The sequence below is a fragment of the Bos grunniens genome, chromosome 23, assembly GCF_055505025.1.
Source record: "Bos grunniens cultivar Pamir isolate PY7600 chromosome 23, Bosgru_T2T1.0, whole genome shotgun sequence".
Classification (NCBI taxonomy): Eukaryota; Metazoa; Chordata; class Mammalia; order Artiodactyla; family Bovidae; genus Bos; species Bos grunniens.
Window position 1 is genome coordinate 34,737,425 of NC_141187.1, and position 14,360 is coordinate 34,751,784.

Here is a 14,360-nt window from a genome sequence, read left to right on the forward strand (position 1 = left end):
CCAGACCCGAAGAAGGGCGGCCTGGTGGAGCTGATCCTGCAGGTCGGCGTTGGGCAGCTGACGGAGCAGCACAAGGACACCCTCATGAGGCAGCTGGCGGCGCTGCTGAACGTGCTGGACTCAGACATCAGGGTTCAGAAGATTCAGGCCCACTCAGACCTCAGGTAGGAGGCGCACAGTCCAGCCTGATGGTGTTGGTCTCCTCTCTCATTCTGTGTCTTTCCACACAACGTTTATCCCATTTGTATTCTTTTTTTTTTTTTCCTCAAAGGGCAGCAGCAAGGGCATGATTATAGAGGTCCTTCCCTCAAGGCTCAGTAAATGTTTGCTGATTGAGAATGTTCTGACTGAAGGAGTTAGGGACCATCAGAGGGAGCTGGGTTTTAGTTCTGGTATCAACAGAGGGCATGCAAATGGTCTGGGGCATGCCCAGGGCATGTTTCATAGCCAGATTCCATTCGTGCCTCATGTTCATGGGGCTGAGACTTCTCCCACTCTAAGCGGACCTTGGATTTACACTTCCCTCATAGCTCAGTTGGTAAATCATCTGCCTGCAATGCAGGAGACCCAGGCTCGATTCCTGGGTCACGAAGATCCCCTGGAGAAGTAAATGGCAACCCATTCCAATATTCTTGCCTGGAGAATCCCACGGACAGAGGAGCCTGGCAGGCTACAGTTCATGGGGTCCCAGAGTTGGACTCGACTTAGTGACTAAACCACCAACCACCTCCTGAGGGTCTGTAAGGTTCAACCTCTGCATTGATTTCTTATAGGATTTATAATTTTAATTGAATTTTTAAAAAACCTTTATACACCCAATTTGTGGTATGATTTTTATGGCAACATTTGGAGAGTAATATAGATTTGAATAGAAATTTCTCCAAAGATGATATACAAGTGGCTAATGAACACATGAAAAGAGGTTGAGCATCATTAGTTAGTAGGGAAAAGCAAATCAGAATCACGTGGAGATACCACTTCATACCCACCAGGATGGCTTTAATCCAGAAGAGACTGTAACAAATGTTGGCAAGTATATGGAGAAATTGGAACACCCATATGTTGCCAGTAGGAATGTGAAATGATGCAACCACTGAGGGAAACACTTTCACAGTTTTTCAAAATGCTAAACATAGAATTACCATACGACTCAGTAATTCCACTCCTAGATATATACGCACGAGAAAGGATACACGTATATCCTTACAAAATCCAGGATGTGGACATTGACAGTGGTGCTATTCATATGGCCCCAAAGTAGATACAGTCCAAATGTCATCGACTGATAAGTGGATAAAAGATACCTATTCATACAATGGAATAATAGTTGGCATTTCGAAGGAGGGGGATATACATGCTACAACTTGGGTGAACTGTGAACACATTATACAAAGTGGAAGAAGCCAGGCACAAAATGCCTCATGCATATTCCATGTATATCAAAAGTCCAGAATAATCAAATCCACAGAGACTGAAAATAGATGAGTAGTTGGCAGGAGCTGGAGTCCTGGGAATGGTTGCTGATGAGTGTGGAGTCTCTGTGATGATGGAAACGTTCTGGAAACGCACAACTTTGTGAATACGCTAAAGGACACTGAGACACACGCTTACTTTAGAACAGTGACTCTTATCATAAGTATATCATGTCTCAGCGAAAAGGTAAAAATGAAGATGCATCTGAAGGTTCTCATGCTGTGTGTGGTTGTGTCCGTTTGTACACATTGCTCTGGGCCCCCCAGGTGCCTGCCAAAGCAGGAGATGTAAGAGATGCAGGTTCGATCCCTGGGTCAGGAAGATGCCCTGGAAGAGGGCATGGCAACCCACTCCAGTATTCTTGCCAGGAGAATCCCCATGGACAGAGGAGCCTGGTGGGCTGCAGTTCACGGGGTAGTAGAGTCAGACATGACTGAGTGACTTAGCATGCATGCAGTCACACATTGCTCCGTTTATCTGAAGATCTTCCCCTCATCAGTTGAATTCTGGGACCAAAGAGCCTTTATTTGTGACGAGAAGCCGATCAACTCCTTGGCCCCCAGGATACACCCGTGTCCTTGCCAGGCCATGGAGCTGTGGCCGTCTGCCTTCTCAGCAGGTCCCATGGCTGGAGTGGATATGTCACGCCGGTCACTGGCTAACCATGTGGCTGGCCCCTCTCTGTCTCCTCTGCAGCACCGTGATTGTGTTTTATGTACAGACTGGGCCACCTTTCAAGGTCCTCAAAGCTGCCGAAGTGGCCCGAAATCTACACAGGCGGCTCTCAAAGGAAAAGGCTGATTTCTTGCTTTTCAAAGTCTTGAGGATTGACACAGCAGGTATGCCCCCTATCAGAAATATCTTTATTTTTAGAGGTCAAGTAATATAAATATATAATTGTTGTATATTTAGAATTGGATTCCACTGGACTAGACATACGGCTTCCCAGGTGGCTCAGTGGTAAAGAATTTGCCTGGAATCCAGGAGACCTGTGTTCAATCCCTGGGTTGAGAAGACCCCCCTGGAGAAGGGAATGGCTACCCACTCTAGTATTCTTGCCTGGAGAATCACATGGACAGAGGAGCCTGATGGGCTACAGTCCATGGGGTCCCAGAGTCGGAAACGACTGAGTGACGAACACTAAATACTATGCAGTAGACATGCCATGCAATTAAACGCAATGGTAATATCACAGAAACATAAGTACCTAACCAGATTAAAGGAAAAGATTTCTTGGAGGAGGTGAAATATGATTTGGTTCCAATATGGCAGGACTATAGCAGGTCTCATAGTCTTTTTTGAATTAATTGGAAATAAAGTTCAGGATTTAATTATCTTTCTAATTTCTCCATGTCAACTCCTATGGGAATATTCTAAAAGAATCAGATTTGCTAACCAGGGCTTCATTTTGCTGGCACAGAAAGAAAACATGTGGACAGCTTCACTTTAGCATTCAGGGATTTGTTTTGCATTTACTTCTTAAGTCGGTTTCTGCAACATACATTTGCCAACTGTGCTTTCTCTTTGAGGGAACCTGAAGAGAAACAAGTCATGGTTCGTTTTTAAAACTATAGTCTCACACCCTGGTCATTGTTGGAAATTTCAGACTTAAACAGTCAGAATGTTGTTAAAGACAGATAAGTATTAATAGCTGGAAAATTGATTGACCTGGGACACTGTGGCTTAGGTTGTGAATAGATGTTATGTAGATTATTGGGAATTTTGTTATTCTTAAGTTGCTAAGTCATGTCCAACTCTTTGCGACCCCATGGACTATAGCCCTCCAGGCTCTTGTCCGTGGGATTTCCCAGGCTAGAATACTGAAGTAGGCTGCCATTTCTTTCTCCAGTGGATCTTCCTGACCCAGAGATTGAACTGGTGTCTCCTGCATTGCAGGTGGATTCTTCACTGTTGAGCCATTAGGAAAAGTAAAAGTGTTAGTCATGCAGTCATGTCTGACTTTTTGGGATCCCATGGACTATAGCCTGCCAAGATCCTCTGTCTATGGGATTCTCCAGGTAAGAATACTGGAATGGGTAGTCATTCCCTTCTCCAGGGCATCTTCCCAACCCAGAAATCAAATCCAGGTCTCCTACATTGCAGGTTGATCCTTTACCATCCGAGTCACCAGGGAAGCCCGTTGGAAATTTAAGATAGCTTATAGTGCCTTCCAGTGGGACCTCTTTTCCTAACCACTTGCTTGCCGCCTCTTCCTGGTACCAAATCCATTCACGTGTGTGGATAGAAATGTAGTCTTTATCCCAGGTCTCTGTCCCCACCTTCCGAGGGACATGAATACCTTATTATGTTAAAAGGATCATTTCAGTAGACACTAGGGACTGTGATAATATTTGGATAGTAAAATTTAATTTGTCTCAGATGTGTCTCTAACCACAGTTGACTTTATTTGTAATGTGGAGTAAATTATTTTTAAGAACTTTTTTCTTGATACAAAAGTAATCTTTGTTTATTGGAGGAAATTTGGAATACACAAGAAGACAAAAAACTAGAATAATCCTAGTATAATCCTCTAGATTTTACAGTCTAGAATTCCCACCATTCAAAGATAACTTTTGTTAATAATTTGATGTTTTTCCTTCTAGTTCCCCCATCTCTAGACACATATAATGCAATCAGGATAATTTGATACATATTTTTAAATCTGCTTTTTTAGCTTCAAACCATATTACGATCATTTTCTCAAATCTTTTAGAATTTATCCCTCAGTAAGATATTCGTGGTCACATAGTGAACACTCCATCCTGGATGTGTTCCACAGTTTATACAACTAATTCTCTACTCGCAGACTGTCAGGTTGATTTTTAAATAATGGTACGTTGTTTTAAGCCTTCGAGTTTGCAGTCATTTGTTACAGCAGCAACTGGAAACCAATGAGGAGAGAGTATTCCCTGGTGGCTTAGACAGTAAAGAATCTGCCTGTAACACAGGAGACCTGAGTTCGATCCCTGGGTCAGGAAGATTCCCTGGAGAAGGAAATGGCAACCCATTCTAGTATTCTTGCCTGGAGAACCCCATGGATGGAGGCGCCTGATGGGCTACAGTCCATGGGGTCACAAAGAGTCAGACATGTCTGAGCAACTGAGCACACACATACACAATGTAGATAAACCTTTGTGCACATCCCCAATCATTTTCACTGGATAAATCATTAGAATTTATCATTCTTGGGCCAGAGGGTGCTGCATTTCCGCTACGTGTTTAAGGCTTTTGCTTCACGGTGCCGGTGTTGACATGTTTCTGCCATTCACTTCCTGATGAGATTGTCAGTATGAGAGACCATCCCTGGACCACTGTCCATACAGTAAGAGGCACTTGACTCAACAAGGTGCCTCTCTTCAGGGTCTATGGAAGAAAAAGACACAGCTGAAGGCAGGGAGCCTCCTTTGCTCCATGATGACCTCTGCCTCACTCTCCTCCTTGCAGGATGCCTTCTGAAGTGTTCTGGCCATGGTCACTGTGACCCCATCACAAAGCGCTGTATTTGCTCCCAGCTGTGGATGGAGAACCTGATCCAACGTTATATCCGGGATGGGGAAAGCAACTGTGGTGAGTCCTGGCGTGGTGGGTGGCTCCAGGAGAGGAGGCTTCAGACAAATCATTCTGAACTGTCAGAAAGACCTGCCTGACTGTACAGCTGTAAATTCAACCCTTTTCTCACCCAAAGCCCATTGCACCAGCTCATGTGGTGATGGGTCAACATATTCCCACAATTCACCTTGGGGGTGTGTTTAAGGTTTTTCCTTAAAACTTCCTGCTGAGGAAATTCACCCCGGCAAAGCAGATGTTGCTAACCATTGCTGAGAAGGTCGCTTTGGGCTACATGGACCCCATGTCCAGACTGTACCTGCCTTGGCTTGAACTGGGTGTGACCTTCTGGTGAAGTGGGCCCTTGGTGTGGACCTGGCTGGAATCAGATGAGCAAGAAAGTTGACCCACTCACCAGGCTGTCTGCCCAAGCAGGCTCCAGACATTGGAGCCACCATCTCAGCCAGCGTCTGCCTGAGCCACCGCCTGTCTCTTCTGAGGAGGAAACTGTGTTTTAATGCCAGTCTGTTTCTAAGAGTCATTTTGTCTTCTTGGGGATGCAGATGGACATAATTGGCAGAAAAATTATGATGAGCTCCCTGCCAAATTATGTTCCTGTTTCTATTTCTTAAAAATTTGAAAATAACCAGCCCTTGAATCATTATTCCAAGTAGTGTTGTAACATTTAATGGAGTTAAACCCTGTGTCTTTGCTCCATTGGTTTCTCTCTCCCTGGGTTGTTGCAAAGCTTTTTACACTGGATTTTTGTAAGGATGTGGAAGAAGAGAAGTGAAGATGAAATCGTTTCTGAATGACTGTCAGGCTCTATGATAAGTACCTTCATGTCACAGGCAGCCATACAAATAAACACCTTATTTGCTTTATTGAAACCAGACCAGAACCAGTTTTGAAGTTCTGTGTTTCTAGAATGAATGTTTTGGTGTGCCTTACCTGGGTGTTTAAGAAACCTTCTTAATTGATGAGTTTATTTTTTTCAGTTTCTTCTGAACCAGTTGGACAAATGTAGGATGGTTTTAAGTTGTTCTTGGTTTGTTAGTATTTTACCAGGCCCTGCAGCCAGCCTGGTGAGGTGGTCACAACACCATGGATGGCCTTTGCTTGTAAGGATTCAGAAATATTCATTGAGAGTTATTGAAATAAAGCTGTTTTGCAAAGGGTATGTAACATGTCCTCTCTGGTCTTCCTGTTTTTCAGAGTGGAGCGTATTCTATGTGACAATATTGGCGCTCGCCCTCATTGTGCTAACAGGGGGGTTGACGTGGCTTTGCATCTGCTGCTGTAAGAGGTACCTGGCATGCTTATTTATTTCTTTGAAAATAAAGATGCAACATTAAAGGTGATATGATAGGTTTAAGGGCTGTTGCTCGGGTTTGTGAAACTGCTCAACTTTTGACAATCCCTCTTTTTATGAAGAGAGACTCAAGTTTAAAACCACATGATAATACATTCTCCCCCACAGGGCTTACGTGCCTACTAGTTAAATGGAATAATACTAGAGGCAACTTTTTTTTCATTGCAGCTGTCATATTTTCTAGAAGATTCAATGCTTCTGTATCAAATCTAATCCTCTTTTCTACCAGTCTCACATCACACTCACTAGAACACTACCTAAGTGGCCTAATCCACTCTCAGTAGAGAAAGGAGTTCTAGAATATACTGATCCAAACGGTAGGTTTTCATTAGTTTACATCTGTGAAGCAACAAATCTACCTGAATTCTTTTTCCTAAATGCAAAACTTTAAGTGGCACCATCACCAAAGATGGACTGGAAGAAACACAAGCTGGAATCAAGATTGCCGGGAGAAATATCAATAACCTCAGATATGCAGATGACACCACCCTTATGGCAGAAAGTGAAGAGGAACTCAAAAGCCTCTTGATGAAAGTGAAAGTGGAGAGTGAAAAAGTTGGCTTAAAGCTCAACATTCAGAAAACGAAGATCATGGCATCCGGTCCCACCACTTCATGGGAAATAGATGGGGAAACAGTGGAAACAGTGTCAGACTTTATTTTTCTGGGCTCCAAAATCACTACAGATGGTGACTGCAGCCATAAATTAAAAGACGCTTACTCCTTGGAAGGAAAGTTATGACCAACCTAGATAGCATATTCAAAAGCAGAGACATTACTTTGCCAACAAAGGTCCGTCTAGTCAAGGCTATGGTTTTTCCTGTGGTCATGGATGGATGTGAGAGTTGGACTGTGAAGAAGGCTGAGCGCCGAAGAATTGATGCTTTTAAACTGTGGTGTTGGAGAAGACTCTTGAGAGTCCCTTGGACTGCAGGGAGCTCCAACCAGTCCATTCTGAAGGAGATCAGCCCTGGGATTTCTTTGGAAGGAATGATGCTAAAGCTGAAACTCCAGTACTTTGGCCACCTCATGCGAGGAGTTGATTCATTGGAAAAGACCCTGATGCTGGGAGGGATTGGGGGCAGGAGGAGAAGGGGACGACAGAGGATGAGATGGCTGGATGGCATCACTGACTCGATGGACGTGAGTCTCAGTGAATTCCGGGAGTTGGTGATGGACAGGGAGGCCTGGCGTGCTGCGATTCATGGGGTTGCAGAGTCGGACACGACTGAACAACTGATCTGATCTGATCACCAAAGAGAAGTTTTGCTTTAGGTTTTTCCTTCTTTTTTTTTATTCCCATGAAGCTGATTGCTGAGGAGCCCCAGACTTACCTTATGATCCGAACCTTCCAGAACCCCATGCCCAACCCTCTGTGAGGACATTCATAAGAATAATGATTACTCAAGTCCTTAGAAGGCAGCATTGGGTCCACTTTCCTACATGGAACTCTATGAATGCTCTCCGAAGAAGATTTGATAAACAAAACATAATGGTATACCATAATAATAGTTATTTTTCAGAGATCACTTATCAATTTTTGTAGTTTTATTTGTGATTAATTTTCCAAAGGTAGGACCAGTGAACGAGTGCATAGGAAGAGGTACCTAGCGGCCTCTATCCCATTACATTTTCCCAGAACCATCTGGGATGAAGGTCACCCTGCTGTGCTTGGCTTTCCAAATTCTACAGCTTTGTGACATTTGTATCAAGTAGATGACAATGATGACAAGAGTGACTGAGCATTTATTAAGTGCTTGCCATTATAATGAATGCTTCTAAGTGCTTTCTATGTGTTATCTTATGAGTTTTCCCATCAGTCATATGAGAGAGGAACTGTTCTTATTCCCATTTTACAGGTGGGAACATGGAGTCAAAGAGATGACAAAAAATGGCCTCACAGTCACCCAGCTAGTAAACCCAGAGTTGGAACCCCATGCTCTTAATCACCAAGTTCTCAGAATATTGCCTTTGTTTGTTCTCTACAAATCTTACCATAGTGTTGATGTATATTTTGAAATTATCCTCTAAAGCATAGGGTGAGGTCCATAGGATCAGCCTGCGTGTCTTGATGTGTTGTGAAAAAATGAAGGATTGAGTTATTGCTTATTCCTTTGGGAGAATTTATCATAATTTCTCTTGATTTTTTTTTCTGATTGCTAGTTATGTCATCTTGTCATTCTTGCATATTCGGACATCCCAGGGAGGTGTAGGTTCAGGGGGAAACTTGTTCATCCAGCTTTTTCTGAGGAAGGAATTCCTCATGGAGAAAAGCTTGCTGGGCCAACACACAGAGTTGCTGGAAAGGTCCCTGCACCTCAGCCTGAGGCTTAGGTGAGAGCCTGCAGTTAGGTGATAACAGCAGTGCTACTCTGACATGTGTTTCTTCAGGATGCATGGCGTAAATAAGAAAGAGACTCACAGACTTAGATAATGGACTTATGTTTGTCTGGGGGAAGGATGAGGGGGAAGAGATCGTTAGGGGCTTTGGGATGGACAGGTACACACCGCTGTATTTAAAATGGATAACCAGCAAGGTCCTGCTGGACAGCACATGGAACTCTGTTCAGCGTTATATGGCAGCCTGGACAGGAGGGAAGTTTAGGAGAGAATGGATTCATGTATATGTATGGCTGAGTCCCTTCGCTGTTCACCCAAAACTATCACAAAATTGTTAATTGGTTGGGTCAGTGGTAAAGAATCCACCTACTAATGCAGGAGATGCAGATGCAGGCTCAATCCCTGGGTCAGGAAGATCCCCTGGAGAAGGAAATGGCAACCCACTCCAGTATTCTTGCCTGGAGAAATCCATGGACAGAGAAGCCTGGCCAGTTACAGTCCATGGGTCACAAAAGAGTCGGACATGACTTTGCAACTAAATAACAACAATATCAAATAAAAAGCTAAAAAAAAAAAAAAAAGGTACATGATGTATCTCAGACTCACCAAACCCAGATTGGACTGTGACACACATCATTAATAAAGAAGATTGTTTGTGTGTTAGACACTCAGTCGTGTCCTCCGGGCTCCTCTGTCCATGGAATTCTCCAGGCAAGAATACTGGAGTGGGTTACTATTCTCTTGTCCAGGGGATCTTTCCAACTTAGGGCTCAAACTTGGGTCTCCCACATTGCAGACAGATTCTTTGCCATCTGAGCCACCAGGGAAGCCCCACATATCATTAATAAAAGATGCCAATTAATAAAATGTAATAGCATTCTAAAGGCAAAGCATTTCCTTTAGTGTTCTCCACGTGTTTTAAATCCTGGATCCCACCTATCTCTCTGAGAATCTGAGTTGACCTTTTTCTTTGTCTTTTTCAGACGGAAAAGGACTAAAATAAGGAAGAAAACAAAGTACACCATCCTGGACAACATGGACGACCAGGAAAGAATGGAGCTGAGGCCCAAATATGGTAAGTCTCCAAGACAGTTTCCCAGTGCCTTGCCAGTGTTTAATCCCGACGTCCAAGAGTCACCCTGTGAGAACGCAGCTGATGAGTGACAAAGCTTGGGCTCAAGCTCAGGAGTGATTCCACAGTCCCTGTTAACACCCGCAGGGAAACCCCAAGCACCTGCTGCCTCGTAAGTGATGGCTTTGTAGGTGCAGAGCGCAGGGCTCCGTGCTCGGGACCAGAATGATGGATGGCGGGGCGGGAGAATGCCGCTCCCCTCCAGAGGCGTCTGTCTGCTTCTCCCTAGGTATCAAGCACCGGAGCACAGAGCACAACTCCAGCCTGATGGTGTCCGAGTCCGAGTTTGACAGTGACCAGGATACAATCTTCAGCCGAGAGAGGATGGAGCGAGGGAATCCGAAGGTTTCCATGAACGGATCCATCAGAAACGGAGTTTCTTTCAGCTATTGCTCAAAGGACAGATAATGGAGCGATTGGTTGTGAAACAGAAGGACGTCTACAGGAATCCTTTAATCCCGCAGAGTTGGTGGGAGTTACAGACAAAACTCACTCTTGTTAGAATAGCGTGTTCCTGTCCTTTCACACTGGGTTGGAGGTGTGTCCCCATAGAAAAGACCTGTCTTCTTGGGGTTTTCGAGACACAGAACGAAAACAATGCTCTTTTCACTGAGATGCTTGTTAGTAGGAGTAAAGGTGGGGTAAGACGCTAAGGTATATGCTTAAAAGAGCTCTGTGTTTTTGTAGCTAACACAGCGTTGTATTCCTATGTTAAGAAAAAGGTGCATCTGTTTCTGTCTGCAGACACCTGGGGAAGATGAGTTCAGTACAGATGCAGAGAGGACTGACTTCTCTTAGGAGCAGTAATTGCCTTTAAAGGGGACTTTCCCAGCATGGTTTCTGTCATAGGAGCCTTGGAGCCTGAGGTCTGTGTGTATTAAGCTGATTTATCTGCGGTGCGGGTTGCCCTCTGTCCGGCCAGTTTCCTGTGCCGAAGAGACACACGTACAGAGCTGAGGTCTCCTGTTTTTGCTGCTTCGAGACGGCCAACCACCATTTCTGTGCTGTTTCTAGCGAGCAGCTCTAGGAAGTTTGAGAGCTCAGTAAGAATTGTATTCTGAGGACCAGAAGCAACAGAGAGGGAGGTGGGGTTTGCTGACTTGTGGGTTGAAAATCGAAGATGACATTTTAAAAGGTTTTACCTTTTCTTTCTCCAAGAAAAACAAACTATTGCTGAGGCCTCTCTCAGCTCCAGTTTACAGGAAACACAAGAAAAGTGATTAGTAATTCATTAGTGGTTTATCATGTGCAATAGGCCATGCGTTTGGACCTCCACCAGTAGGAATAAAGACTCAGCAGCTTTGTAATATACATGGTCAGGGATGTGGGCCCCGTGGATGCAGAAGTGGTAAGGGAGAGGGCTGAGTGTATTCCCAAACTCTGAAATACCACAAGTCTTAATGAGAATGGTATGCTTCTGATACTCAGCCCCTGTAGTTACTCTTCCTAGTAACATGACATAGATATCCACTTAATTTGTTTAAAACTATATTTATTCCACCATTTTCTACTAAATAGCTTGTTTTAAATGTATGAAAAAAATTAAAGCATCTCTAACCTCAAAGCCGCATCCTAGAGCAAGGAACTACAGTGAACTGTAGCCTGAGAACTCAGCTGGCTGCTGATCCTTTGCCATCCACCGTGGTCCTGAGGCTGATGGCCTGGGCGGTACCCTTGGCATTCTTTATGAAGAGATCAGCATGAGAGACGCAGACAGAACCAGGGCTGTGGCATCAAGCATGACCACATTTAAGCAATATTCTGTTGCACAAGCTTTTGTCACAGGAGAGGGAAACCGGGATTGCTTTGCTATGATTAAGGGGAGAAGCAAGGCCATTAAGTCATGAGGTTTAAATCATCAGGACAGGACAACAGAGAACACAGTTCCCGTGGGCCCCTGAAAAACACGAAGCTTTCCAGTGCTGTTGTTCTCGCTGCTAATATGCATCCTCTTGAGACCGTCTTGTTTTTAATTATTCTGTTTTCTGGGAAATGGCAAAAGTAAAAAGCATACAGTTATGATTTTATTTTTAAGCATTTCTTTATATGTACGCTTTCTGTCTAGCCAGCCAGTTCAGTCCTATTGATGGTGTTAGAAGGAGAATGTGATGCTTTTTTCATAAATATTTAGCTTCATAAACTTAAAATCTGCCCTACCCAGTGGCCAGTTATATTATTTTCATGCACAACTGGAAATTTCTGGCACAGAGGATGGCAGCCTAAATATGATGTCGGCAGAGTGCAGTGATGGAGGAGTGATCATGTGTTAAGTGCTATCTATGTACATAATATATGTATTTTACATACTCTACTGATCCTTATAATCAAGCTGGAAAGGTAGCTATTATTCTCATATTGAACATAATAAAGGCCCAGAGAGTTTAAGTAACTTGCTCATGGTCATGGCCAGTCACTGGTGGATATAGGAATCGAATGCAGATTTTGTAAGCTGCAAGGTCCATACCTTCCACCCTCCTCACCTATACACAAAGGACTCCCATGCCCAGTTATTGGAGGGCAAATTCTGGTGGGTCTTTTGGAAGTTTGGTTCCTAGGACCAAGAATTCCCTCTGTGAAGGGAGCAGAAGGCAAAGGGGGAGAAGACTTCATCTTTTTTGCGGGATCATACCCGAGGCTGCCCCTCTGGGTGGCTGAGCACTGCTCTTGCCACTGCTCCCTTTCTGACCCTGTCTCCAGCCCAGCGGGTTTGATCCTTCTACCACCCATGGATCTTGAATCTGTGGTGGATCAAACATAAACATCACACCAGCGATCAGAAAGTGAGTCCTCTCCTGTTATCCCACTTCTCATCAGAGGAGCCAACCGTGAGGTGGAATGCAGCCAGCATTCCCCACTTGTGTGCTTTACATTAAGGGTCTTGGGAAGATGAAGCTCTGCAGGAGCTTAGATGAGCAAAGCAGGGCCCAAGAATGTGGGAGAGGCCAGTGGCAGGGCTCACAAGATGACCAGACTATTAGTTGCTGGCTAAAAAAATCAATGGCAGAGCATTCAAACCCACAGTATTAAGAGGTCAAGCGTGTGTGTGACTAAGGAACTTGGTGAAAAAGAAGCAGTGAGGTAAGGAGTAATACCATGTGGCATGCCAACACCACCTCCTTTATGGGCAGAGAGGAGGGGCAGTACTGTTCTTTTCTGTGTGTGACCAAACCATCATGGACTTTGGCTGAAGTCTTGGTTTTCTTTACTTTTTTTTTTTTTGTTTTAATGTCTTTTCCCCATGTATTGACAAGGTATCATTTCTAATATAACACTATTAAATGTATGTGCTAATCTGAATAAAGGTGTCTGTATTCTCTGTAATGCCTCCATGCTGTTGTGTGGGTTGGGGTGATATTCATTCTTTATACCTCTGTGTAGAGGCATTTCCCGGAGAGGAGGGAGCAGACTGGCCCATGACCTGTTTTTGTGCAGCCAGTGAGTTAACAATGGGTGTTACATTTTTAAATGGGTGAAAAAAATCATACATTTCTGTGACGCTTGAAACTCACAAGGCAGATGGAATTCAGATGTCCGTTCAGTTCAGTCATTCAGTCATGTCCGACTCTTTGCAACCCCATGGACTGCAGCACGCCAGGCCTCCCTGTCCATCACCAACTCCTGGAGTTCACTCAAACTCATGTCCATTGAGTAGGTGATGCCATGCAACCATCTCATCCTCTGTCATCCCCTTCTCCTCCTGCTTTCAATCTTTCCCAGCATCAGGGTCTTCCCCAATGAGTCTGTTCTTTGCATCAAGTGGCCAAAGTATTGGAGTTTCAGCTTCAGCATTAGTCCTTCCAATGATGTCAGTGTCCCTAAATAAAGTCTTATTGGAACACAGGCACATTCATTCATTCCTTTGTGCTACAAGAGTAGAGGTAAGTAGTTTCAACAGAGACTGTGTCCTAAGAATATAATGTAATGTAATATAATATAATCTGACAGAACACTTGAACTCTTGCCCACTAACCCACTGGGACAGTGGTGGTGTCTGTGCTCTAAATTGTGGCCGCTCCTTCCTGGTTAGCTGATAAAATGGATGGATTATAGGTAGATTTACAGACCACCCATTTCCAAACCCACTTCCACTTACTTATAAATAACATACAAATAGAATATAGCCTTTCAATATTCACACCTAGCATGACCAATTTTTTTCCCCCAGATTTCCCACTAGTTTGATGAAAATGAAATGAAAACCACACTAGTTTGCATTTTAATTTGTTGCAAGCTAAGTCAGAGATAAAGAAACTGTAACAGGTGAAAATTTACTGCTAGAAATAGTAGGAAGAAGAAAATACACTTCCAAGTGAAGGCCTAGACTAAGCATGGAACAAACCCACAAATTCAGTGTAAAAAATAAACAGAAACATCAATAGAGTCAGGCGACCAGAAGAGGGCGCTTTCACGCACTGTGATGATAGCAGAGCCCGACAGGAGGAAGGCCTCTCTTTCCTGATAAGGACTCAGCCAATGAAAAGCCACGAACTCTTTAACC

The 14,360-nt window shown here is 44.0% G+C and overlaps 1 protein-coding gene across 3 annotated transcripts in view; it reads left to right on the forward strand.

Annotated features, from left to right (window-relative positions):
• Nucleotides 1-13,178, forward strand: part of KIAA0319 (KIAA0319 ortholog) — a 76,184-nt gene extending 63,006 nt beyond the window's left edge. For all 3 annotated transcript variants that reach the window (XM_086370027.1, XM_086370028.1, XM_086370026.1), the window contains 6 exons: nt 5-164; nt 2,170-2,312; nt 4,918-5,040; nt 6,235-6,325; nt 9,714-9,805; nt 10,092-13,178. In XM_086370027.1, coding sequence (XP_086226153.1) covers nt 5-164; nt 2,170-2,312; nt 4,918-5,040; nt 6,235-6,325; nt 9,714-9,805; nt 10,092-10,270 — 788 coding nt within the window. In that variant the 3' untranslated portion in view covers nt 10,271-13,178. The remainder of the gene's footprint in view (nt 1-4; nt 165-2,169; nt 2,313-4,917; nt 5,041-6,234; nt 6,326-9,713; nt 9,806-10,091) is intronic.
• Nucleotides 13,179-14,360: the final 1,182 nt, after the last annotated feature.